Consider the following 27,043-nt stretch of genomic DNA (forward strand, 5'->3'; position numbering starts at 1 on the left):
TCGAGGGTCTTGGCTGTAAGGTATATCCCTCAGCCTTCCCACGTGCACGGCTGTGGTGATAACAGTTCTGTTGAGGGGGCAGGAGAAGGCGGTCACGCACCACCGGCCTTCCAGTACCGGCTCTACCGAGGACCCCCCCACTAGAGGCTAATTCTGGGGCAATCCCTAATGTGTCGAGTAAACACACTAGAACTGCTAGTACCAGCTCTGCTGAGGTTCCTTGTTTCAAGGCTAAGATGGCACACAAGGCCCCTGACTCCCCTGAGGAGACTATTGCCTCACTTGCTCCTGTGACGCAGTTTTCCCCGGTGTTGACAAAATGGCGGCCCAACCTCCGCAGACCACGACAGCCATTTTGAATGCCTCCCTTACAGCAACAGTGTAGTGTAGGTCGTGTTCAAAACGGACAATTCGGTGGCAATGTTTTACATCAACCAGCAGGGTGGCACCAAGTCCTCTCTCCTTGTGGATCTTGCCATACAATTTGGGACTGGGCCATTCAGCACAATGTTTGACTTCAGGCTGTACACATCCTGGGTCACATCAATGTGACTGCAGATTCACCCAGTCGACAGCAGTTACGAGTGGAAGATGAACAGCAATGTCCTTGCCAACATTTTCAATCAATGGGGTACTCCAGAGTTGGACCTCTTTGCAACTTTTTCAAACAAGAAACTGCCTCTTTATGCGTCCAGAGACCGGCTCAGAGCGTCCTACCTGGGCGACGCCCTCGAGGTCTCGTGGGACAGCATAAAAGCTTATGCTTTTCCTTCATTGCCTCTGATCCATCGGTTGCTCTGCAAGCTCAGGAGCACATCGAACTGGACTCTCCTGTTCAAGGCTCCTTGGTGGCCAGCCCGATTCTGGTTTTCGGAACTACAGCATCTGTCGGAACTTCCCCCGATCAGATTGCTGCAGATTTCCGACCTGCTGCACCAGAGCATTCACCAGACGTGGCACCCTTCCCCACAATCATTCAACTTGGTGGCTTGGTGCCCAAATTCAGATTGTTAACACAGTTCGATCTGTCCGAAGACAATGTGCGCATTATCCAAGCGGCCAAGAAGCCTTCAGTACAGGAGCAAATGGCTCTGTTTTTGCCATTGGTGTTTAGCTAAATAACTCTATCTTAGGCAAGCTTCGGTCGACACCGTTCTATCTTTTGTGTCTCATATGGCCGTTTATGGCATCCATGTTCTGTTATACAGAACTTATTTATCCGCTATTGCGGCCTACCTGTCCATGGACAGCTGTTCCTTTTCATTGACTAATCCAGTCATAAAAGGCATTTTGCGGGTCTCTTCATCTCTTATGCCATAAGCCATTTGAACCCATGGCCACTACCGATCTTAAGTACCTTTCTTGGAAGGTTGCCTTTCTGATCGCACTAGTATCGACGAGGCGTATAAGTGAGCTTCAAGCTCTTTCCGTGGAACATTCACCCGTTTCGCACTCATCTTTCCTTCCTGCCTAAGGTGGTTACCAATTTTCATTTGAACCACTCGGTCTCCTTACCAGTCTTCTTTCCTAACTAGGCATCTGATGCCGAGAGAGTTTTACACAACTTGAACATCAGACGAGCCCTGAAGTTTTACCCCAATAGAACGAGTGAACTCAGAAGCTCCTTTCAACTCTTTCTCACATTCGGAGACCTGAAGGGGAAACCAGCTTCCAAAGCAACTATCCCCCACTGGATTGCCTCATGTTTTTCAGAAGCCAATAGCATTCAAGGCCTTCAACCACTGAAGAGCATCCATGCACATCTAGTCTGTGACAAAGCGACTGCTGTTGCCTTCCAAAAGTATGTCCCTTGGGAGTCCATCGCCAATACGGCTTTGTGGGCCTCCCCATTGGCTTTACCTGAGCTCCTGTGCTGATGCCCAATTTGGCCAGGCTGGTCTTCAGAACTTATTCCAGTAAAGGGGTTTTCCATCCACCCGTACTACCTATGGTGTGTGCTTGGGAATCTCCCACAAGTATGGAGGAAAGGGGACGGGACGTAGTAGTATATCAAAGTTACTCACCGTAGTGACTACCTTACTCCTAGTCCATAGTCCCCTTTCCTCCATACGCCCGCCCGCTGTGCCCTCCAATAAGTATCCTTATTTATTGCTTAACTGGTCTCAGACCTGGCGATAGAAAAGGACTGAAGGGCGATTCGCGGGGCAGACCTCAGGAGGGCGGGGTTACGGCCACGTGCGGTGGCCACGCGTAAAAATAAAAGGACGATACAAATGTTGATGCTTTTTAACAAAAGTGATCCAGTCCCGTCCCGAAGGACGGAATGTCCCACAAGTATGGTGGAAAGGGGACTACGGACTAGGAGTAAGATAGTCACTACGGTGAGTAACTTAGTTATTTCTGACTTTGCCGGGGCATGCGAGTAATACATTCTGGGGTGATTGGTGCAAGTCAGACCTCTCTGGATTCCCACGAGTGTCTTCTTTTCAGAATTGCATGGGGTTCCCTGTTTTCCTCGTGGCTGCGACACCCCAGGCCCAAATCTGTAGGTTGTCCACAAGAGAAAATTCCTGCAAAATCTGCTCTGCAGAAACTTTGGGTTACCAGTGGTTTAGCCTTTTCCCTTTGCGCCCAGGTTTGTTCACCCACACATGTGAGGTACCGTTTTCGTCGGGACACCTGTGGGAACACGTGAAGGTAGGACATTTGTTGTCTTCTCTTGGTTTTCATAACGTTTTCATACATTTGCTGCTGCACTTTGTCACACAACCCTTTCATTTCACAAATGTGACCTACATTTAGTCGCTGCTTTAGGCACTATATGCTTTTGTATCTTGCACAAGTCACCTACCTTTCAAAAGGTCTGCCTGTGCTCTTTCAAAAAATGTATGCTTGCCATTCCGCACCACATTTTTTTGTTCTTCCTGATTTACACAAGTATGTCTGTTTAGGCCGTCTGCATAAAAATCCTGTGTACCATGGCTCAATTTTTGGCTTGTGTTAATGCTTGTTTTGTTACGAAAAATGTGTGATTTCCCAACTGGAAGAGTCGGGGGAATGTAGCGGGGCATTGCTTTTCTCAATATTCACAGAAGCCATCTCCTTACAGGTCCAACCATGTCCAGCACATACCTTTTTTTTATCTGTCATTCTTCCAATTTTTCCCCTAACGATGGGAATTTTCCCTACATAGTTGTTGCATGACATGCGCAAATCACCCCTTTTAAAACTTGGAATCTTATCTACTTTTCAGAAATGTATGCCTTTCTGTATTCCCATTCAGCTTTCCTACCCTCCTCTTCCATTCCCTCCACACATATCCTATTGGAAAAGAAGGGCAAAATCGCCTACCACTCACAAAACTGATGATAACCTTATAAAAAGTTGTTTTGGTTTCCACTCAACCTGTTCTTGAAATCCTGAAAAATGGTGAATTCAGCACAGCAAACCATTTGTTCCTAGCTCTTTCAAGGAAAAACCCAGAGGCTTCTTTGTACATCATTTTATTGGCATTTTCTGAAAAAACACACAATATTCTCCCTTTTTGGTTATTTTCTCTCCCCTCCATACAGCAAACTAGGATTCCTTGGTGGCGTTATGGCCGCCTACATGTGGGAAGGAAAGGGGCCAAATTTGTCCGAGATATCACATGTAACAAAAATGTTACAATGGCGACATACCGAAATCACCAAAAAAGGGCTAGGCACTGCACCTTGGCAGTTAAGGGGTTAAAGGAAGCCAGTTCCAGCAACACTTATTGGCTGCACTGAGCGATTGGAAAATCAAGTCCAAGCTCAACAAGTAGGTATTCCACTCAGAGCTATACCGCATACTCTAGGGGGCAGGGTTGTCTAATTGCCAGACAATTTGAGTATATTAAAATGTTGTGTTCATCCCATTAGGAATCTTTAGGAAGACTAGGGCCCCAGGAAGTTCAATTCCATACGTTGCCATCGGTTCCATCCACTCCATTGGTTCCATCCACTTCATCCGTTTCATCCACTTCATATCCACTTTTCATCCGTTTCATCCACTTTTCATCCGTTTCATCCACTTTTCATCCGTTTCATCCACTTTTCATCCGTTCTATCTACTTCCTCTGTTCGGCCACTTCATCGCTTCCATATCCTTCATCCGATCCATCAACTCGATCTGTTCCATCCATTCCATCCGTTCTATACACTCCATCCGTTCCATCCACTCCCTCTGTTCCATCCGTCTCATCTGCTCCATCCGCTCCCTCGGTTCCATCCGCTCCATCGGTTCCACCCGCTCCATCGGTTCCACCCGCTCCATCGGTTCCACCCGCTCCATCGGTTCTGTCTACTTCGTTCGTTCTGTCCACTTTGTCGGTTCGTCCACTTCATCTCTTTCATGTTCTTCATCCGTTCGATCAACTCAATCGGTTCCGTCTACTCAATCCTTTCCGTCTACTCAATCCATTCAATCTACTCCATCCGTTCAATCCACTCCATCAACTTCATCCGTCCTACTCCATTTGTTCCATCTACTCCATCCGTTCCGTCCACTCTATTCGTTCTGTCTACTCCATCCGTTCCATCCTCTCGTTCTTTCCATCCGTTCGATCTGTATCATTTATTCCATCCACTCCATCTGTTCCATCTACTCCATCCGTTCATCCATTCCCTTCATTTAACTGGTTTTCTAAAATGGCTAAAATAGAAAAAAATAACACTTTTGGCCCTCTTGACCCTCCACTCTGGGTGAATCTCCTAACTTTTTGTCCACCAATACTCTAGCTTTGATATGCTGCTGTAAATCTGTGCCTGAAAACAAAGCACCTATGGGTTTTGTGAATAGGGAGCGCAGGTGCAGGCACTTCAACCGCTGTTAAATGGCAAGGAGCTACCTACTGGCAAAAGGATACAGCCTCTCATAGGGCTATATCGACCATTCACCTGAGATGATTTGGTGTTAAAACGGTGCAGAGATTTGCGATATAGCCTTTATGGGCAATAAAGAGCAATCTGTCCAAATTACCCCCTCAAGTACAGTATTTGGTAATCCTTGGTTTTTTTTAGGGAGGGGGGAGCAGTCTACTAATTTTAGTGAGTAAAACAAATCTATACACTGCTAATCGTGAGGACTGGGAGTGAGTCCACCCTCCCAATGAACTATGACCAGGTTCTTCATTAGAAATGGCCATCGTCCAAAAGGACGTGACTGCAGGGATTGAAACATCTCAACCTGGCAAAAAGACCTACAGGTCTAGTGAATATCCTCAATAAAGCAGCCCCACTACAGTATTTTATAACCCTGGCTCAAAATGTGTATAGATTTTTGGTGTAGAATACATGTTATATTGTTTATGTAAAGAATTGAGGGGATTTTCATGCCTGGTTATTAGCGTCCAACTTGACATTTTTCCCCGTTATTAGTATTCTTGTGCTGTTAATGTTTAGCCAATATGTGCTATTTAAAATGCCCCCTGAAGAGCTTTGAATCAAATAATGTCCCCATAGCCATACCATGGCATTACAATAGTGTTTGATTAAAGAAAATGTTTTTATTTTATAGGAATTAAAATCATAATATTTTATGTATTTTGCTAATCTAGTGTTCAGCCATTTCAAGATTGCCATTTGTATCACTTGAGGGTGTTGTATTAATGTGTATAATAAAACTAAATCAAAGAGGACAAGATGCATATCTGGTGTCCATTTAGGTTGTCGCAATTGTCTAATTACGTTTTCCACTCACTTCTATATGGGTGGAAAGAAAGATCAAAGAAAAAATACTTCAATGGATGTCCATGAATTCCCAAATGTTTTCGTTAGGGACTTAATCGCGCTGATGATTGGTTGACACTCTGGCAACGTTTCCAGTTTTGAATTTGAGTAACTATATATAAAGTCGCTTTAGCGAGATATATAAATTAAGTATATGTATATTTTTTATTTTTTTATTACTTGTGTATAATCAAAAGAAATGATTTTTACAAAAAAGAGTCGTTTGAATATTCAAAAATTTGTTTCCGAAGTTTCGAAAGTGCAAGATATGAGCTTGTGGTTTAAAGATGGTGACTCGTGGTGAATCTGTGGTCTGGCAAGTTACAGTCTTTAACAGATTTCCATGGAGTTCGTTGCCTGTTGGAGGAGCGTCTGTGATTGGTCGGGCCCATCTGACGGCCGGACTTCCAAGGCTGATGGAAGCCCGTTGGCATTGATTTTGATGAAGGCGTTTCCATTAATTTAGCCGTGACTACCCCCAGAAATCAGACGACACCACCATGTGTCTTCTTCTGTCAAGACGGAGTCAACCCATAGTGGAGCCAGAACAGCTGACCGTTCTTGAATTAGAGAAGGACAATTTTACAATATAAATTAAGTAAATATTTACTTTTGTCATGATAAAGTATTAAAAAGTTGTGTAAACAGTACGGCCTATGCAAAATGGGTGTTATTTTATTTGTATCTGACGGTTAAACGACCGGCAGCATTCTGTACTTTTGCTTGAAGTTGGTTTGGTAGACATGAAGGCCTGAGTAGAGTGAGTTTCTTTAGTCGTAACGTGGGTTAGTTTTTAAAGAAGGTGGTGAGTAGGACCCATTACAAGGATTTCGGTTTTGTCTTCTTAGTTCCAAACAGTTGGCCCTCGCTCAGGCGTCAATGTCAAAAAGTGTTTTGAATATAGTGTCAGATTGATCTTTTTCCCTTGAAATGTACAAGTAAATCTGCTTGCCATGCACGTAGGAGTGAAAGAGAAGACTTTCAGAGGTTCGTAAGTAGCTTGATGTCGATGTTAGGTGCCTTGAAAAACTCCTTAGTTGGATTGCTGGGTGTACCAAATTGTTGCCCTGTACCTCACGTGCTCATGCTCTGCTTTCTATCCGCATGGACAGAGAGAGACTGCTGTAATTGATTGAAATTTCACCAGCAGAATGGTGTAATCGACCGTGTTGAAGGCTGCAGAGAGGTTGAGGAGGCTCAGTCGGGGGCACGTTCCTGGAGGCGCGAGCTAGCAGTTCCAGAAAGACCAGAACAGATTCTTTACTGTATGGACGTCATAAAGGAGGAAGTTCTCTTCAACACATTTTTGAAGCTGGGCAGAGGCTATTCTCGGATTTCTGCTGCCCTGGGTGGGGACGAGTCAGAAGTGTGTTGGATTTATGGAGATTTTTGCGGGTTTTTGTGTGATCAAGGCATATTTCAATGTGCTGGGAACCAAACCGGTTGAGAGTGAGTTACTGATTAATTTGAATAAAGGGATGGCCAGAATGTTGGCATGGATGACTGCAATGGATGAGGTCAAGGATCGCCTACGTTTTCGAGCTAGTCGCAGTGCTTTGAGCATCATCTATGTGGCATCATCTGAGATCTGTACTTGTGTGAAAGTGAAATGGTAGAGTTTTGGGCCATGTCGGTAGTGCGCCTGCAGGATAGTGGAAGCATTGCCGATAGGCGAGAGGAAGGACTGCACCAGTTGTAGCTAGCTCTTGAGGGTGATGAATTGCCTATTTTACTGTGGTGGAATAGAATTCCGTGTTAGCAGCAAAAATATTCTTTTGGCTGCTAGTACGTGCCTCTGTTCCTACTTTTTTGCTAACAAGGTCTTGATTGTGACCGACTGTCTCAAGATTTCGAAATGTGTTTTTGAAAGAGTCTGGTTCATTGTTTGGAAGCAGTCCTAGATCAGCCTTTTTGGAGAGGACCAAACGATTTGATGCATTGAGTGATGAAGTGCAAGTAGGAGTTGAGCCGATCAGTTGTCGATGGGGTGAGGGCTAAAGGGGCAACTGCAAGTTGTTTGAACGTGGTTGAGGCCATTTGTTTCCATGCTTTGTGTTTAGATGTTGTCACAAGGCACATAAGTGGGAGCACAAAGAGGCGGCCACAAAGATAGGATACCTAAAACAAATGATGTCTTGAAGCAAAGCAAAACCAATCCCAACATGGTTTCAAAGCCATGGTACTGATATTCCTGTTTTTCACGTAGATTGTGGCAGACTCCCAAGGCAGTAGAGTATGCCTTAATCATGCTTTGATGAGGGTTCTCATTGGGTTAATTAATTTATTTATTTTGTTGTGCATTTGTAAGGTGCTTTATACAGCAAGTAATTTGTGTTTTCAAGCGCCCACAGGGCAACAGGGAGGGAACATAGGAATGAAAAACAAATATAACAATGAAAGGTAGAGCTTACCTACTAGGCCTTGTGAGCATTCAGAATGTGCAAGTCCAGAGAGAGAGAGAGAGAGAGAGAGAGAGAGAGAGAGAGAAAGAGAAAGGATGAGGGAGTGGGGGGTAAGTGCTAGGTGTATCACGAGGGAAGTGCTGGGGAGTGAGCAGCTGTAAGTGCCTAGGTGAAGTGGTCAGCCGCCAAAAAATAAGTGCAGACCTGTGGTGACATAGGCCAGTGGGTTCCAAGGCAAAGTGCTGGGAGGGGAGGATGCTATAGGCGATTTGGTGTGGGAGGCCAGGACATGGGAGGACACATAAGGGCCCTGGTCACCAATCTCGGCTACTGTGGCATGTGGGATTTAGCGGAGGTGGGAGGAAGGGAAGGAGGAGGTGAATAGGAAGGTCTTGAGGAGTTTCCGGATTTTGAGGCGATCCGGCTCAAGACAAAGAGGAAGGGAGAGGCTGTTCCATCGGAGGGAGCCTGCTGAAGAAAGGGATCGGCCAGCAGCTCTCTGTTTAGCGAAGCGCTTAAAACACAGAAAGTTGGTGCCAGAGAAACATAAAGATGGTAGGATAAATATCGCTTTTGGAGTTTAATGCAGAGGACTTAATGGCAAACAGTTGCTGCAGTGTTTTAAATAAGTGTGGCACCATCACATTATACAAAGCACCATTAACAATATTTTAAGAAGTTACCCCAATTCAGCAGTTTAAAAAGAAAGTTGAGCTTGTTTAGTATGCCGTGTTAGAGTAACATTCTTTTTATGGAGTGGACTAATAGCACCTTTTTGTTTGCTGCCATGTCAATATCAGTCAAAGTTTCTGTTTTTGATACAGGAAACTTTCTTTAAGGTGTTGAATGTGGCCAATCATACTTGTCTATATGAATTGATGCAAATACAGTCCTCCCGACACTTATGAGGCTACCAGGATAATAGTACTTTGCAATAAAAAATCAATGGATATCAAAAATGCAATTGACACTTTGCTGGTTTCCAGAACAATGGTGCTCTCCAATGGTGACCCAGCAGTATAAACAATTGGATAAAACACGGTTTTCATTTCCAACCTGCAGCCCATGAATCCCTTTTTAATTAAATCAGTTCAATGACGGACAAGGAGAGATGACAGTTGGTAAACTGGTACAAAATGAATGACTTGTTCTTGAAATAAAACCAATGCAGCCACTGTTTCGAAACCATGGTACTGCTATACCAAACCCACTCTTGCTTGATCATAGTGGATTATGATTGGATTGCTGATATGTGATGGTAGAGATGGTAGTTGGTGAGCCATGGGAAATGAGGAGTAGTTTGCTGAGGCTATCGCAGCCAAGGAACGTGGTGCTGAGCCTTGCTGGGTGGGGTGCATGTTTGCATTTGTGGCTGAGGCGCAGTTACTGAGCCATGGAGGGTGAGCAGTGGGTTGACGATTCATATTGGATGTGGGGCGAATGTTGAGCTATTGTGGGGGAGTAGTTGTCACTGATTATTGTTGGAAGCACTATTGGTTGACGGAAGCTGTGCCTAAACTATTGGCGCTATTACTGAGAGCTGTTGGATATGGATCTATCATTGAATGCATCTGTAAATGTTGAATTTGTCATGTTTGTATTCAGACACAGACTGAACCTGCTGGAGAGAGTCAGTTCAGATGCAGTAACCACCATCCTGCACAAGATGATTGAGGAAAGGATGGAGAAGAAATGCAGAGGGGAATACGAGAGATCTTTCCTCTGTGAATTCCAAGAGGTATCTGAAGTCACACAAGCACTATCTCAATTTTTTATAAAATTGTTTTAGTTCGGTTTAGTTTTTGTATGTTTTCTTTGTTTTGATACCGAAAACGGTCTCATCGCCCTAATTATAGTGCTGTTTTCCCTCTTTCTGGATGTTAAGTTGGCAGAGCCTTTGTCTTTTTACTAGGAAAAGTTGCTCTGATAAATTGTTTCACTTTACGTGTTTGGCTTTTCAGCAGCCTTTACGTGGAGGCATAGATTCATGCATGTTTATATTGAAACCTCTGGGAGCATTAAATGTCCCCCTGTGTGGGTTCTTTCAGCATTGTGAGGAATCTGAGGGCATCCTTCCCTCATTTCCCCATATATCCTCCACCCAGCGGGCCAGGGAAAGGCCATTGATTTTGGATCCTGACCCTGGGGGTAGATATGCGAGGGAGGATCAACTGGGTGAAGGAGACTTGGCAAGTGGGGATGAGGTATTGTTGGGTTGGACGCAGTATCCCCCATTTCGCTTGCAAGATGTTCCATCAATCCCCCAGACCTTTGCAGGGTATTGTAGGTCAGACTTCTTTTTTCCCATATACATTCATACATGCAACACCACTCTGGTACTGATACGAAGAAGAGGACTAAAGAGGTATGCAGGTGGAACAACAAAGCAAGTCCACCTAATAGCTTTGGCCACAGTCAGGCAATTGTAATTAATGACCCACACCTGAGATCACTTATCACTCTTAACGGATATAAAAGACTTCGTCACCTAGCAGGAAGGAAGGAGCTGGTGAGGAAGCGGCTGATGAGAGAGCTGTGAAACACTGTTCTGTGATGAAAGGTGCACCAGGCCGCTGACCCCTGTGCTGGTTGGGTTTGGTCGGGTCCTGTGAGTGGCGCTGGAGCGGGAGCTCGGCTATGCAGAGTCGGTGCAGTGGGAAGCTGGGCTAAAGAGAGCCATCTCACTAATCCCTGCGAGGAGTGATCGTTACCTCAGGCATTGCAGGAATGCTGCAGTGTCCACGGGGCAGGCTGAAGACCCCAAAGGCAGAAGAGTGCAGGAAGGTTTGCGTACACCTGAAAGACGAGCACCAATGAGTTTCACTGATGTAAGAAACACTGAGTGGTCTTGCACGCAAACGCGAGTAAATGAGGCATTGTTGAACACATTTGCAAGCAAAAAGTAACTCGCACGCGAACAGCAACTTAGTGGCAACACATTGTTAAACAGCTTTGCTGTAGAAAGACAGCTTGCAAGCGAACCATTCTTTTACAATAAGACAGAATCTTTGATGCCGGCATTGTTGGGAAGTAAAAGGAAGGAAAGTGTTATACGCTTATTCCGTAAAAGCCAAGAGAACATTGTGTTGTCTAAGGAGAGGTTGGGAGAGTGTAATGTGGAGGATATGAACCAGCATTGCCAAAGCTATAAGAGTGTTAAAGTGATTTAACTGACAAAACTAGGTGAAACCATCCAGTAGTGCCCAATGCTCTCACAGTGCTCAGACAATTGAGCTAATAGTTCATATTGTTTCTTTTCGCAATATTCTTTTTCTTGTCATTTAATGCGTTTATCTCGTAATCCACTGTAGTATCTTTAAGAAAGGATTATACATGCTACTGCAAAACAAGTTCCTTAAAGGACACTTTATTCCAAGTATTTAAGCCAATGTGGATATTGGCTACTTTATGGCAGACAGTTTTCTAAATCGAAGAATGTGGCTTTAAGCCAATGCATTTCAGAGGGTCACTCCATCTTCAGGGCTATAGTTACATCAAAGCCACACATATTCAATAAACAAATGGTATACCATTAAGGTATTGTGTACTTAGCAATTTCAGCCATGTTTCATAATACCAAAAAAACCAAATACCACAGTGGTTGCCATTAGTCTCTCATCAGTGTCTCTTTGTTAGAGCAATACATTTTATGATACCAGTATGTAAATGCAAATAATCATACCTTATTTTAAGAGCCTTCTCGCTGTTTGTCAAGAACATACACACATGGAGTTTCAGTTGATATCTATGCCATCTGCACTAGCATTTACTCCGCCCTCTCTTGATGTGTTACCTTAGTTGAACTGTTCAATCTCATCGTAATCGCTCCGTAGGGTGTGGGGTTAAATGAATGAGATGCATCTATGTTAGACATCTCATCTCCTGTGTGCGGATAAATAATAATGCACAGTTACATAGTGCTTACCAAAGACAGCTTGTCGTTTCTCACCGCCAATGATACTACCCGCGTGGGCGCGCATCGCGGCGGAATGTTTATAATGTTGCGACCCACCCTCCCATGGCATCGGGAGCGCGAGATAAGGTCTCATTAAGTGTGTAGTGTGTATCCATGGTGACCATCAGGCTACGTGGGCTCAATGCGTACAGTAATTGTAAAAGTTCATTTGTTCCTGACCATCAAAAACTCCCCAGCACAAGGCTATATATAGCCAATATAATACAAACCACATCGGCACTTAGATTATATGATACTTTGTGTGTCACATGTCGCATAGTCTCTCAATTTAATGTTTTTCCAGCATGCAGATGATTAATGGTTTCTCCTTTCTGCACATAATCGCAGTTGCTGCAATGTAAACACGACAACGTTCCTTTACGTAATGTACCTGCCCCATGTTTAGTTGACCTTGTTTTAACCAATCTGTTTCTAAAATTCTTGCTCCTTTTTTATATGCAAATGTGGGGAGTTATTTGAAGAGATGTTTCACTCACTGATCACATGTCCATATCCTCCAATTTTTCTTGATTATATTTTTGATCCTACTACTCTGCGTAGAGTACTTGGATTCAAACACTAATGGTGACTCTGCCTTTTCTTTTTCTTTGATCATCAAATCCTCCTTTCTTTTGCTTTCTATTCGGGTGGCAGCCATCTTGACCTCCTCTGTCTTGTATCCACGGCTGATGAATTTATTCCCCATCTCTGTCAATTCATGTGCATAATCTTCAGGTCGCCGACGATGCGTTTAACCCACAGCATCTGGCTATACAGTACTTTTTTGATCAGACTTTGCTGATGAAAACTGAGCCTATGTAGGAGATTATTCCTATCAGTCTCCTTGCGGTAGATATTAGTTTTGTATCCATTCACTGTTGAAGCAATTTTCACATCCAAGAAGTGAATCATCTCCTTAGAATACTCATGGGTAAATTGAATTTGCTGATCCACTGTGTTGAGATACACAAAGAAATCTTCAAGTTCATTCTCTGTGCCGGTACATATGCCGCAAATATCGTCAATGTACCTGATCCAAAGTCCCACATATCATTGCCATACTGGATGCATTAACACATGTTGTTTCAAATTTATGCATAAAGTTGTTCGCATATGCAGGTGCCATGGTGGCCCCCATGGAGGTTCCAGCTACCTGTACCTGTAGATAAAACTGATCTTTATACTTGAAATAGGAGTTTTCTGCTATAAATTGAAGCAGTGTCAGAATAAATTATTTTTGTGCCGGGATGTCTCCTTCTTTAAGTAGTAACCATTCTACCGCTTCGGTGCCCAAGTTGTGAGGTATCGAGGTGTAAAGACTTCTGACATTTACTGTAAATAAAATATGGCCTCGATTGTAGTGTATTCTGTTTAGATATTTCAAAAAATGAGTTTTGTCCTTAATAAATGTGCTGGTGTTTTGGACCAGCGATTGAAGAAAATCAATACATTTCCCCCAATGGCTGTAGTAGGCTATTGATGCCTGCTACTATTGGTCTCCATGGTGGGTTACGTGGGTCCTTGTGTCAAAGTGTAAAAATTTGGTATCCGTGGGTGATCATTCATTAAGAATCTGCGTGTGTTATGGGTGATCCACCCCAGGTCTTCGGCTTTACCTAATAGTTCTTACAGATTTTGTTTGATGGAAACGGTTGGGCCCATGTCCAGTGTTGCTTATGTGTTAATGTCTCTCAATTGCCTATTGATTCATCATCATAGTCTGTCATATCAAGAATCACTAATGCCCCACACTTGTCAGCGGGTCTAATTGTTATGCTTTCATCGCTGTATAGGTCTTTAATGAGTGCCAATTCATGAGGTTTTAAATTCTTGCATCCTGAATGTTTAAAACTGACTGATTCCAGATCCTTTATGACCTGCTTATGGAAGATTTCAAAGGATGGAACGCTGGTAGGGGGTACATTTTATTTTTAAATTCTTTAAACAGTGTATCGTCTATCTGTGATTGTGCTTGTTCACCTACTTCATCGAAAAAACATTTAGTTTGAATTTCTTCACAAATCGGTACAATTCTACCTTTGTGTCAAATAGTGTACTGCTAGGGGGCGTGGCCTGGAGCGCCGGCGATGAGGCAGATCCTTTGATGGCCTCCGCATGGGTCCGCGGCTAAGCCCTATTATGTCCGCTTCCGGTCGGGTTTTTTATATGGAATGGCGAGATTCCGGCTTCGGAGGTCCTGGGGCGCCGATGACAGCACTTTGAGAGCATAACGCTCTTGTGAACTGCCAAAACGCGGCAGGGAGAACTGTTGCCCACGTCTGTAGTCCGGGCTCTCCCTGGGCTGGCGGCTGGCAACCCTCACCAGCTCTTGAGCCGCATCGGGTGGTGGGGTGCCCACCTACAAGGCTTGATCTGACCTGCACACTGTGGCGGGGTGCCCCCACTGAGGCCGCGCTCCGGCGCCGTGTGACACACAGCCTGCCCTCTGACAGGACCCGTCTCCACAAGCCGCTTTTCACCGGCACCGGAGCGCCCCGGCTCCTCGCCGTGGGGACCCGGCTCTCTGCCTGGATCGGAGCCTGCACAACGCTGCCGCATTCACCCGAGAGGGCGGGTACACCTGGAGCCGGCCTCCGGGAGCGGGAGGGGACCTGCCAACACAGCGCCATCGCCCATTGCCTGGGGAGCGGGCGCACCTGGGGCTGTCCTCTGGGAGCGGGACGCTCCATCGACGTCTGCTGGCCTCGGGCCCCCTGGGGCTCGGACACCATCTACTGGACCCAGCGGGGCGACCCCTCGCTGATCTGAGCTCCGGTGGCCTGGCCTGCCTGGACCCGACAACGCCACGCAGGGTCATCCTGCACAAAGGCCCCCCTCTCCCCTGGCGACCTGGGGTGCCCCTGCCCGCGTCCTGCCCACATCTGCTAAAGGGGCCTAATCCCCTCTGGTGGCCACTACACCAGAAGCTTGGACCTGCCCTGGGTGACTCAGTCATGCCACTTCAACGGCCCCTACCTGAATTCCAGCAGCCCTCACGGATCCTCCGCTGACGCCTACTTCTGCCCTGCACTAACGCCTTCTTCAGCTTCCTAGGGCGCCCCTGCCCACCACCTGCTTACTGTTGCTGGGGAGGACCCGGACTCCCCCATCTACCACCGGAACGCTCACGGCAAGGGGTGAGTTAAAAGCGCCCCCCTTCCCTCCTGCCTGAAGCTCGCCACTGGATCATGACTGGAGCTCCGACAGGCCTCGCCAGCAACGCACCTGCCCACGGACATCTGGGCCAGCAATCCAGCATCCGCTGAATGCCCTCCTTGAGGGGGGGACCCCAGCCTTCCACCTACAGCGTGGCCCCCGGCTCTTGAGAGGGGGGTCACACACATCACTCAGGTGAGCCCAACATCACTCAGGTGAGCCCAGTAGCCCTCCAATATAAGGGACGAGCCCCACCTACCCCTGCCTGGAGTGCCTTGGGGATCCCTCTTCTTTCTCCCCCGTTGGCACACAGGCCCCCTGCTACCTGCTACCAGTCTTCCCGCTAGCTGCTCTGGTGCCCGCTGCAACACCTCTGGCGCCCCTCCCTGCGAGGGCTCCAGAGTCCCCCAATTATTGACCCCCAATACAGAGTGTGACATCTCCCCCGGCTTCCTGGGGTGCCCCTGCCCACGACTACTACTTCTCCAGCCGGGGAGTGCCTGTATTCGTCACCTTCACCCTGGACAGCCACCCTACCCTGCTGGACTGCTCCACCACGGCGAAACTCCCCTCGCCCTGAGGGCCTGGAAGCTCGGCCCGCCTGCACAACCGCCTGGGACGCCCTGGCCCTATCCATCCCCACACCTTCCCGGCTGCCGCCTCTTCAGTTCCTGCAGGACGTGGACACGGGGCTAACCCCCCGGAGGGCACCCCCTCACCCCAGAGCCATGACCAAAGCACTGAAGCTCCCCAAATCGGCTGACATCTCTTCCATGCTGCAGGCCTCGGAGAAGGGAAAGAAAACAGACCCCCCTAAACTTACACCCCAGAAGGCGACCGACGACAAAGGGACGCTCGCAACCAAAGAGGACCTCCAGGCCTTCATGTGTGACATTAAATCAGAATTTAGAACCTGTATGACGGAACTCACCGCCAAACTAGAGCAAACAGAGCAAAGGGTCAGTAGCATCGAGCAGAGGGTGGGGGAGGTCGAGTACTTGACCACGGACCACTACAACTCGCTAACGGAGATACAACGCGCCGTCCAGTCATTAATGGAGAGAACCGAAATTGTCGAATGCAAACAGGAAGACATGGAAAACCGCTCTCGCCGCAATAACTTGCGCATCCGAGGGGTGCCCTCTTCAATCTCAGACAAGGAGCTCCTGAATACGTCAGCACCTTCTTCCAGTCTCTCTTGCCAGATTTGGATGAGGCCCAGCTCCTGTTGGATAGACTGCGCCCTCGCCGGGGTACGGATACAGACCCCCCCCCCCTCCGGACGTAATTACAAGGGTCCACTTTTACACCACCAAGAAGGCCATCGCAGCGATAGGCTGCTCAAAGGATGATCTTTCATTCCAAGGCGCCCCACTACAGATCTTCCAGGACCTCTCCCCACTAACACTCCAGAAGCGCAGAATGCTCCGCCCACTTTCGCTCTTCCTCCGTGACCAGCAGATCCGCTACCGGTGGCTCTTTCCTATGGCACTACAATTCTTGTACAAAGGCACCCCGCGCACCATCAGCCAACTTGACGATGCAGCATCAATTCTTCGTCCAGACTCCCCTGGGATCTCAGACCCATCCTTCCCGGGCCAAACAAGCCCGGCTCCAAACACAACCTCCCCAAAGCCGAAACGGGCCCCCTGGTCAAGAGTGCAGAGGGATCGCAAACCCAAATGACGTGCGAGGATGCCCGCACAGGACACATAGCACTGGAACTATATAAATCTCTTAAGCTCGCCGTGGACCCCAATGCGGTCCATACCCTCCTCCAAGGCGGATGCCACCACTTTACCCTTGGAGAGACTTTCAACCATGTTGGCTTTGTCGGACGACAGCCTGGGTGCCCAGGGGCCACGCCGATAGTTCAAAATCGGCCCCCCTGGTCGCAGTTTGGACCTCCCGTTGGAGGCCGTTGTTGAATGCTCATATCTCCCGTTGGAGACTAGTTCTAAAACCCTCAACCACAGGAGAACCTGAAACAACCATGCTCTCACATCCATGGCTGACCTAATCCCCCCCCCCCAACTCCCTGCACAGCAAGCAAATCTTTTGAACCAGCCCCCGCATCTAAAACTTAACTTCACCACCTTGAATGTTAGGGGCTTGAACTCCCCTCTTCCCCCCTGAAGAGAGAATCCATTCTGCAAAGGCTACAAAACGACGGGACCTCGATCGCTTTCCTGCAAGAAACACATTTAATCCCAGCTGACTTTTCTCGCCTGCGAAACAGACTTTCCGTTACAATTCTTCGCTTCCAACGGAACTAAGAAGGGAGGCACCGCTATCCTATTCACAAAAGATCTGAAGCCCCAGATCCTGGACTCGCTGCGATGTCAGGATGGTCGCTTTATCGCAATCAAATGCACCGTCCTTGGTCAACTTTATACCCTCATCTTGGCATACGCTCCGAACGAACACCAAGAAGGCTTCTACCAAGACCTAGAAGACTCCCTCCTTCCATTCATTGAGGGGCATTTCGTCATGGGAGGGGACTTCAACGGGGTCTCGGGCCCCCTCAAGGACAGATCCCACCCCCTACATCCAGAGATCTGAAGTTGGCCACTGGCCTGCTCCACCTGTTCTGCACGCTGAACATTGTGGACTCCTGGAGGGTATTGTCCCTGGATGAGAAGGATTTCACCTTTTACTCGTACGTGCATCGCACCTTCTCCAGGATCGACCTGCTCCTGACCTCCCCCCAGATCCTGACCTACACGGACGATGTGGCAATCTGCCCCCGGATCCTCTCGGACCACGCCCCAGTCACACTAACCCTGCGGTCCCATGACCCGGACCCCCCTCCTCGCCGCCAGTGGAGCCTATACGACCCTATTCTGGGGGACATGGCAGTGAGAGACTCAATCGCCCGAACAATAAAACATTTCTTTGCCGAAAACCTTGACGAGGACACTTCCCCGGCCAATACCTGGGACGCCATGAAAGCAGTACTCCGAGGAGAACTGATCGCCCAAGGCGCCGCATTCCACAAAAGAAAGCAAGCGACCTGTGCCGTCCTGGAAGCCGAAGTCCATGAAGCTGAAGCCACCCACAAAAGAAAGGGTTGGGCCCCGAAATCCTACAGGGTCCTACAAATGGCAAGGAAAAGGCTCAAAGCCCACTACGCCAACGCCACAGAGAATCTACTAACTAGAACGAAGCAATGGTATTATGTCCATAACAATAAGGCTAACAAACTGCTGGTTAACAAGCTGGCCAAGGAGAAGAGTAGAAATTCCATCCTGGGTCTTCGCGACCCGCAGGGGGTGATCCACTACGCGGACCATGAGAAACTATGCCTGGCGACCGCCCACCACTCAGAAATAATGACGGCGGCCCCGAGCGACCCGGACGAGCAGCGCTCATACATCCAAGAGGCGGCCCTCCCGCATCTGACTCCGGCGGCCAGGGAAGAACTTGAAGCGCTTATTACAACCGAGAAAGTGGAGGTAGCCATCAAAAGCTTAAAATCTAGAGCCCCATGCCCAGATGGATTCTCCACCCGCTTTTACAAACTCTTCCGACCCCAACTAGTGGCCGCCCTGGCCCGCCTCTTCAACTCATTCGTGGCCACTGGAACGGTCACCCCAACGATGCAGGAATCCATCAGTCTTGTCTTCATCCCCAAGCCTGGGAAGGATCCCCAAGAAATCAGTTCGTATATACCCATTTCTCTTTTGAATTTGGATGCCAGTCTATACTCTAAGATCTTGGCCAATCGTCTCGCACCTATCCTTCCGAGCATCATAGACCCGGATCCAACAGGGTTTATAAATCACAGGTCGACAAGAGACAACATCCGCAGGGCACTGGACCTAATAGAGATCACCAATCGGGACTCCCAACAACTGGCCCTACTGGCGTTAGATGCAACCAAAGCCTTCGACAAGGTGGACTGGCCTTACCTGCGCCTCACTCGAGAGGCTTTCAGCTTTGGCCCGACCTTTCGGAAAATGATCCTCACGTACTATCAGGCCCGCAAGACCAGGCTGAGAGTCAATGGCCGCCTATCGGACTCAATCCCTCTCACATGCGAGAAGTGACGGGAATGCCCATTGTCCCTGATGTTCTTTGCTCTGGCCATGGAGCCACTGGCTCAGCGAGTTCGCAAAAACCCCCGGATCAGTGGCCTGAAGATCAGCTCCGCACAACCTAAAGTTGCCCTCTACGCAGACGACGTTCTGTTCACCATCACAAACATCGAAGGGTCCATGAGGGCGGCCCTGACTGAAATCCACGTCTTCGGGATGGCATTAACTTCCAAAAGTCAGCGGCACTCGGAGTGGGCCTGACTCCAGCCCAACAAGAGGCCTTAGAGGAGAGAGGCCTGTGTCAATGGAGCACCCAATCGATCCCATACATGGGGGTCCATATCCCCGCTCATTCAACGAAAGTCTATCAGTCTAATTTTCCGCCACTCTTTGAGGAACTGGAAAAGGACCTGACCCGCTGGCAGTCGCAAGAAATCTCCCTGTTAGGCCACATCACGACATGCAAAATGAACCTACTCCCTCGCTTTCTTTATGCCTGCGCCTCCCTCCCAACCTTAATTACGCCCCCCCGCCCCGCCCCTACAGCGGCTCCATAGAAAGATGGTTGACTTCATCTGGAAGGGGAAGAAAGCACTCATCCCGCGAAGATCGATGATGTCCTTCACGAGACTGGGTGGACTGGGAGTGCCAGACCTCCGTAAATATCAAAATGTCAGCACATATGGGTGGAGATTGAGCAATCGTGCCTCGCCCTCCCCCTTAGCTTCCTCCCCTTTCTCCCCACTGCCTTGCGCCGGAGCTGTCCGGGAATACTGACTGCCACAAAACAATCGATAAAGTCTTTGGAGTGGGCCCGCAGACACTGTGGTGTTCCAGGAGACCTGAGTGCACTCTCTCCAATCTTCCTCAACCCAGCCTTCTCCCCCGGAGCCCATCCAAGGAACTTTCGGAACTGGGTCGCAGGAGGCCTTGAAACGCTGGGGCAACTCTTTGATGGGGACTCCCCCCTAACCTTCAAACGCTGTAAAACGACATTCCAGCTAGCGGCGACAGATAGATACACCTATGCCCAACTCGGGCACTGGTGCTCCCACCCCAAGACCCGAGCGGCGGCCACAAGACCCCTTAATCCACTTGAGCTAACAGTGAATGACCTACCGGCTCGGGGAAAGATCTCGGCCCTCTATAGACTGCTACAAGATGACTCTTTTCATTCCAAGCCCTCCTATATGTCTCAATGGGAGATGGACCTTGGGCACGCTATAGAAGACCACATGTGGGTGGACATCTGGACCAGAACGCGCACAGCATCCCGCTGCATCACCAACCGGGAGTGCGCCCACAAACTGCTTCTGCACTGGTATTGCCCCCCTTCCCCCCCTAATGTGTCATGATGCCCGCTCCCGGGGAGCCGGTTCAAGCCCTGCATCCCGAAAGCGGACATCCAGTCCCCAAGGAAGGACCCAGCAACCCCATATAGGGGCCCTTTGGACAGTGTCCTGGCGCCTATGGCACCAGGCTCATAAAAGACATCAGTCCTGGCGCCATAGGCACCAGGCTCATTATGGAAGTGCTTGGGTGCACTTACCTGATGCAGACCATGCTGCAGGATCCCGGCCTCCTTGAGGCCTGAAAGGAACTACTTTACCTGTGGGACTAATTTACCATCCGGGCGTGGTCGGGGAAGGATACATACCTGATTGGAGGAAGGATACATACCTGGAACTTCTTCCAAGGCTATTTAAACCCCACCCGAACAGCCACACGTGCTTCGCGTTGTTCTGCATCTAGCAGCTGGACGCTCACCGTGTCTGCTCCTGCATCCTGACTTCTGCCACGCCTGCCAGCATCCTGGATCACCTGCAAAGGAAGAGAAGAAGAGAACAGAAGAAGGAAAAGTCCTTACCTGCTAAATCCGCATCCCGGAGACATCTCGCCGACAATCCTGAAAAGGAAGACTTTTATTTAAAAGCTCATTGCGTCGATCGCTGCAGCGCCGCATTCCACTCACCTTTACAGGGCGCCTCCATGTTCAGCAGCGATCATCCGGATTCGCAGTCACGCCCCAGCGCCTAGGGAGAAAAAGACCAGAACAAAAGGTGAGAGAGAGAAGGGAATAAGGAAAGCTAAATCTCCATGTTAAGACTTACCTGTTGATTCATTCCCTCTTCATTTCGGGTCCGCGCCGCATCCTGGCATTTCCGGACCCTGCCCCTAAGGGGAAAAAGAGACATCAGCGTTAATGAGCGAATGAAAAAACATTACCAAAAAAACGCTCATTAAAGACTTACCTGATTTCTACAAGGATTTCACCTCTCATCTCGGGTCGGTGCCTGTTCCCCGGCATTCCGTACCCCGGCCCCTATGGGGAAAAAGACACTAGCATTAGTACATTAATGCATGGACACAAGGGGAACCTCTTATCAAAAAAACTTACCTGGAAGCCAAACAAGTTTGGTTCTCACCAATCCGAAAATCCAGTGAAGTAACTGGATACCAACGCGCCCCTGCATCAGAAGCAGGATGGAGAGCTCGTCCTTCCAGACCCTAAGGTGAGACGCTATGAGGAATCACAGAAGGGTTTCGAGGAGGGTGAGAGGGGAAAGTGGGAGGCTGATTGCATTACCCCGCAGACAGTTAATCCCCTATTTTCGCCTACAGAAGGATACTTCTGCGAGCCAGACAAGCCAGATTTGGGGGCCCGGTCCAGTCCGTCTTCCGAACCCTGCGCATCACCTTAGAAGAGGTCACAGCAGCGCAAACCAGGCCAGCGCCTCCGTGGGAGTCAGGTGAGCGTTACACTATGCCTCCATCACTTTCAACAGGCCCTAGACCCTCACTGCTGGCGTCTCTGCGGCCTCCCAGGATCCTACTTCCATATGTGGTGGACCTGCCCCCGAGTAAAGGAGTTCTGGACCCACTGCCTAGCCACTGTAAAAGATGTCATCCAGGTGCCTATTCCGCTAACGCCCGAGCAAGCCCTCCTAGGGATCCCGCTGCCAGACTCATACCCGAGATCAGGGAGGAGAGCAACCCTTGTATCTCAATTCTTCCTGGCAGCTAAAATCACAGTTGCCCGCACTTGGAAGTCCGCGGAAGGGCCCTTGATGACCCTCTGCTGGGTCAAACTCTGGGACATTCTGATAGCCAAGAAGGTTACGGCAGCTAAAGCGGGATCGCTTCACCGATTTATGGACATTTGGGCAACGGTGCTGGACGATGATCCGAACTATCCGGCCCTGACATATAAACCACGCCTGATTGCGAGAGCCTTTCACTCTATGGACGATCAGTCGCTGCCACCAGACCAGGCCGAATGAGGCCCAAGAACAGTGCCCACCGAGAAAAGCATGGGGTGGGAGGAGGGGACTCTGTGCCTTATATGTTCTGAGAAGCTATAAGCAATGTAAATGTATAAGCTCTCCTCTGTGTTGATTTATGAATAAACAAATTTAAAAAAATAATAGTGTACTGCTATACGTAGGGACAAAACTTAATCCCTGCTGCAAGGTTTCTTTTTCTTTTTCAGTCAAGCTCCTATTTTATTTTATTTTAGTTTAGTTTATTTATTTGTAAAGCGCACCAAGCCCAGAGGCATCTGGGCGCTATGCTTACAAAGTTCGACAAGAATACAATGCATGATAAACAATAATGATATATGAAGGTCTTTACATACAGAAAATGTACAGATATACATCAGGCATCAAGAAATGGTACAGGGTTAAGTATAGCATTCATCCCAGTGGCCTGTCTCTTTATAGAACTGGATTGAGGTCTTGCTCATGGAGCCAGACTTTGACCTTGTTCTGGAATAGGAGGTACAAAGGTTCCTCTCTTAGAGATAGTCGAAGTGCGTTCCATTTCTTAGCCGCGAGGACTGGGAAGCTAACCCCACCTGCACGTTGTTTGAATCGTGTGATGTTAACACAGTGTGTCTGCGCTGTTCTGGTGGGCCTTGTTGTTGTATGTCGGGAGATGGTGTTGGATAGATAGATGGGGGTTTGGTTGGATAGGCACTTGTGGGTGAGGGTCAATGTCTTGAAGGCAATTCTTTGTTGAATTTTAAGCCAATTTATAGATTGTCTAGTTGCAGTGATGTGTTGTTTCCTTTGGATAGTCAATGCTGCTCTGATAGCATTATTTTGCATAACTTGCATTTTGGTGAGGTTCTGTTGTGAGGTGCCAAGATAAAGCGCATTGCAATAGTCGAGCTTGGATAGGACTAAGGCTCTGGCTATTGTGATGCAGTTGGTAGTCGTCGGGTACGGACGGCAGGCTGTAATGAGCTTGCAGGAATGAGCAGTGGAGGAAGCCATGGCATTGGTTTGTCTAGTTAATGTTAGTGCGGAATCAATGGAGATTCCTAGTGTTTTCACAATATTTGTGACTTTAATTATGTTACCATTGATTTTGAATGAGGAAATTAACCCTCCCAGTTTGTTCAAATTAGCTGTGGACCCTAGGAGAAGCAACTCTGTCTTTTCATCGTTAAGACAGAGCCCATGCTTTGCCATTCAAGCTTGTATAATAGGTAAATGGCATTGATAGTCTTACTGTCTACAATGTAGTCACCAGTGATGGGGATGAGTATCTGAATGTCATCCGTATAATTTGTGTAGGTGACGCCCAGATAGTCAAGTATTCAAAAAGGGGCTTAGTAAACACATTGTAGAGAGTAGGGGACACACAAGACCCCTGTGGTACCCCGCAAGTAACTGGGGTGGGAATCGCAGAGGCAGAAGGTGCAAAGACCCTCATAGATCTGTTTTTTAGGAAGGACTCAATCAAGGAGTTTGCTTGGTCCGAGAAATGTGCAGCAGTTGAAAGGTGTTTACGTAGGATTTTATGGTTCACCAAATCAAATGCCGCTGATAAATCGAGTAGAAGCAGCAGGGCCACTTTTCCCTTGCCTTTCAATGTCTGGATTTGAGTCTTCCGGTCTTCAGGTCGATTAGCGCAGTTTCTGTCCCATGCCTGGGTCTAAATACTGATTGTTTCAGGCCTAGCAAGTTATTAGATTCAAGGTATTTCTGTATCTGCAGATAGGCTGCTCGGTCCAGTATTTTTAACAGGAATGGAACCGTTCTGTAGTTAGATGGGTTGTTGGGGTCTAGTGATGTTTTTCTTTTTTTTTTTTTTAGAAGAGGGAGTACCCAGGCGTCTTTCAGATTATTAGGTACTGTACTAGATTTGAAAGAGGCGTTAATGACAGATGTGATGAATGGGGCTAGTTCTTTCGCAGCCTCCTTTTATAAGAGGGGCCAGACATACATCCCAGATGACAAGTTAATAACTAGGTTTTTCTCTGCATTTGTCTCGTCATTCGACCTTTTCGTGGTCTTCCTCTTCCCCCTTCTCTAAGAAAGACACTCCTGCTGATGATACTGTTGTTGTTACTCCTCTTGGCCATCTGATGGTTCCAGGTTGACTCTCTACTTGGGGGATCCGTGTGACCAACCAACAGTTGTCTCTGATTCTGAGCTCGAGTTGTTACTTGAGTTATTTTGTCCAGGTCTCCTTATTGGTGGACCATACTTCTCCATCCAAGTGTACGCTTCTTCATTGAGGTAGTCGTAGGTGTCCCTTCTAAACTTTATAATTTTCTTAGCTTCAATCTCAGTCTTATAGCTTGCCAATTTGGTATTGATGTCCACCAGTATTACATCCACCTCCTCTTTGCTGATCGTTGCTGTTAATTCTTTTTCTATGTCTTGGATCTCAATCGCAAGTGATTTTTAGATTAGCCGCCAATTGTTGGATCGTTAAAAGGATGAGATCAAGTGAACATTTAATGAGTATTGCCTCCCACTTAATTACAAACTCCTTACTCTCTCTACAAAGAGTGGGGCGTAGCTGAATTCTAAGACCTTTTGAGATGCTGTCGGATATATTGACCCACTCAACAGCATTTCCCACATCACCAAGCTGCAGTTGCGCAGAAACCCCAAAATGGTTGCGCTGCCCCCTGTGAGCGCCATGGCTCAACTGCGTTTTGCAACAACGAAAATGGCTGCACCGTCCTGCCAAGCACAGATCGGGCAGGATGGAACAAAGGGGGCACATTGAAGGAGATTGCCAGTGTGTTCCGACATAAACAAAAGGAAGAAAGTGGAAAAAAACAGCGTGGCTTTTCTGCAAAAGCCAAAATCTCCATTGAAAAGAAACCCTTTTTTACCTGTAAAAATTGTGGCTTTGACGCTAATTCCATCTGTTCATTAAAGCCATTGTGATTAATAAGCCCTACCAAGCCCTGTGTGTCTCACTGTGCCTCAGCAAAACCAGGCATGATTCTGAATTGACAAGCCCTGTCAAACCAACTCTAAAAAAAAATCAACCAGGAACTTTACTTTTACTTACACAGGAAATGCGTTCATTTTCTTTGCAAAAGTATCTAAAACTCAGCTGTTCAGAGAGAGACTCTAACTAGCTGAGCCATGCCTGTTTCAATGTATCTGTGCTTTAGACCAACTCCAGCATTTCAAGAGAATAACTATAGCTGCAAGGCTGTAACGCTCACCTGGTATCCACGGGGATGCCATTCAGTCCGGATTGGTGTAACGCTCACCTGGCTCCCACTGAGGCGCGGGCCTGGCTGGGACTGCTGTGACCTCTTCTGCAGAGATACGTAAGACCCGGAAGATGGACTGGACTGGATTCCCCAACCTGGCTTTTCTGGCTCGGAGGAATATCTCACTGTGTGTGAAAAGGAAGGGTTAATAGTCTGCGGGTGATGTTCCGACCTCCCACTTCCCTTCTCTCCCTCCGTGAAGCCCTTTTGGGATTCCCTGCGAAGACTCACCTTAGGGACCAAAATGACGAGCTCTCCATCCTGCTTCTGATGCAGGGGCGCGTTGTGATTCCAGTTACTTCACTGGATTGATGAGTTTAAACTAGTTTGTCCTTTCCCGTCGTACCGCAAATGTTTATGGCAAGTTTGGGTTTATATTCACTCATCTGTTCTTTTCTTTCGCAGGTGCTGGAGAAGATTCCGGGCTGCAGGCGAATTGGATGAAGCCAAATTCTGATAAGAATTCCGATGAGAGATTCCTTTGCAGTTTTAAGTATCACCTTTAATGTCCAATGTCTTTTTCCCCATAGGGGCTGGGGTACGGCAATGCCGGAGGTAAGGCGCCGACCCGAAAAGAGCTGCTGTGTCTCTCTTGCAAATGGGTAAGTCTTGAGTGAGCGTATTGCTAATGTTCTCACATGCTCTCACTAATACAATGTCTGTTTCTTTTCCCCTTAGGTGGCCGGGGTGCTGAGATGCCGAATGTATGGCACAAACCCGAAGGCGGAGAGGGAATTGAACCACAGGTAAGTTCTACTTAGATTCGTGTTTCCCTTCTCACCTCTCTTTCTCCTTCCTTCCAATAGGTGCTGGATGGCGGTGGAAGCTCCGGATGAACGTCGCAGGACTCGAAAACGCCACGTGCAGGTGAGTGAAATGCAGCGTGCTGCGCGCGACGCGATGCGCGTTTAAAATGTTTGCCTTCTTTGCAGGATCGTCGGCGTGCAGAAATCCGGAGTGCAGATGTATCAGGTAAGGTTCTTGTTTTCACCTGTTCTCTTCCCTTTTCTTCTTTAGGTGTTTCCAGGATTCTGGCAGGCGTGATGGAGGACCAAGGCAGGAGCAGGGACGGTGAGCGTCCGGCTGCTAAGTGCAGAACAACGCGAAGCGTGGTCTGCTGCTTGGGTGTGGCTTAAATAGCCTTTCAAGTAGTTCCAGGTATGTATTCTTCCCCCAGAAATATGTATTCCTCCACCGGTCACACCCTAGAGATCAAGTAGTCCCTAGAAAAATAGTTCCTTCCAGTCTTGGAA

At 47.9% G+C, this 27,043-nt stretch overlaps 1 protein-coding gene across 1 annotated transcript in view; it reads left to right on the forward strand.

The window, feature by feature from the left end:
* The window catches only part of ANAPC2 (anaphase promoting complex subunit 2), a 649,174-nt gene that overhangs the window by 78,619 nt on the left and 543,512 nt on the right, over nt 1-27,043 (forward strand). The window contains exon 3 of the mRNA XM_069609853.1: nt 9,719-9,851. Coding sequence (XP_069465954.1) covers nt 9,719-9,851 — 133 coding nt within the window. The remainder of the gene's footprint in view (nt 1-9,718; nt 9,852-27,043) is intronic.

The sequence above is a fragment of the Ambystoma mexicanum genome, chromosome 8 (genome assembly GCF_040938575.1).
Source record: "Ambystoma mexicanum isolate Mex_15411 chromosome 8, UKY_AmexF1_1, whole genome shotgun sequence".
Taxonomy (NCBI): Eukaryota; Metazoa; Chordata; class Amphibia; order Caudata; family Ambystomatidae; genus Ambystoma; species Ambystoma mexicanum.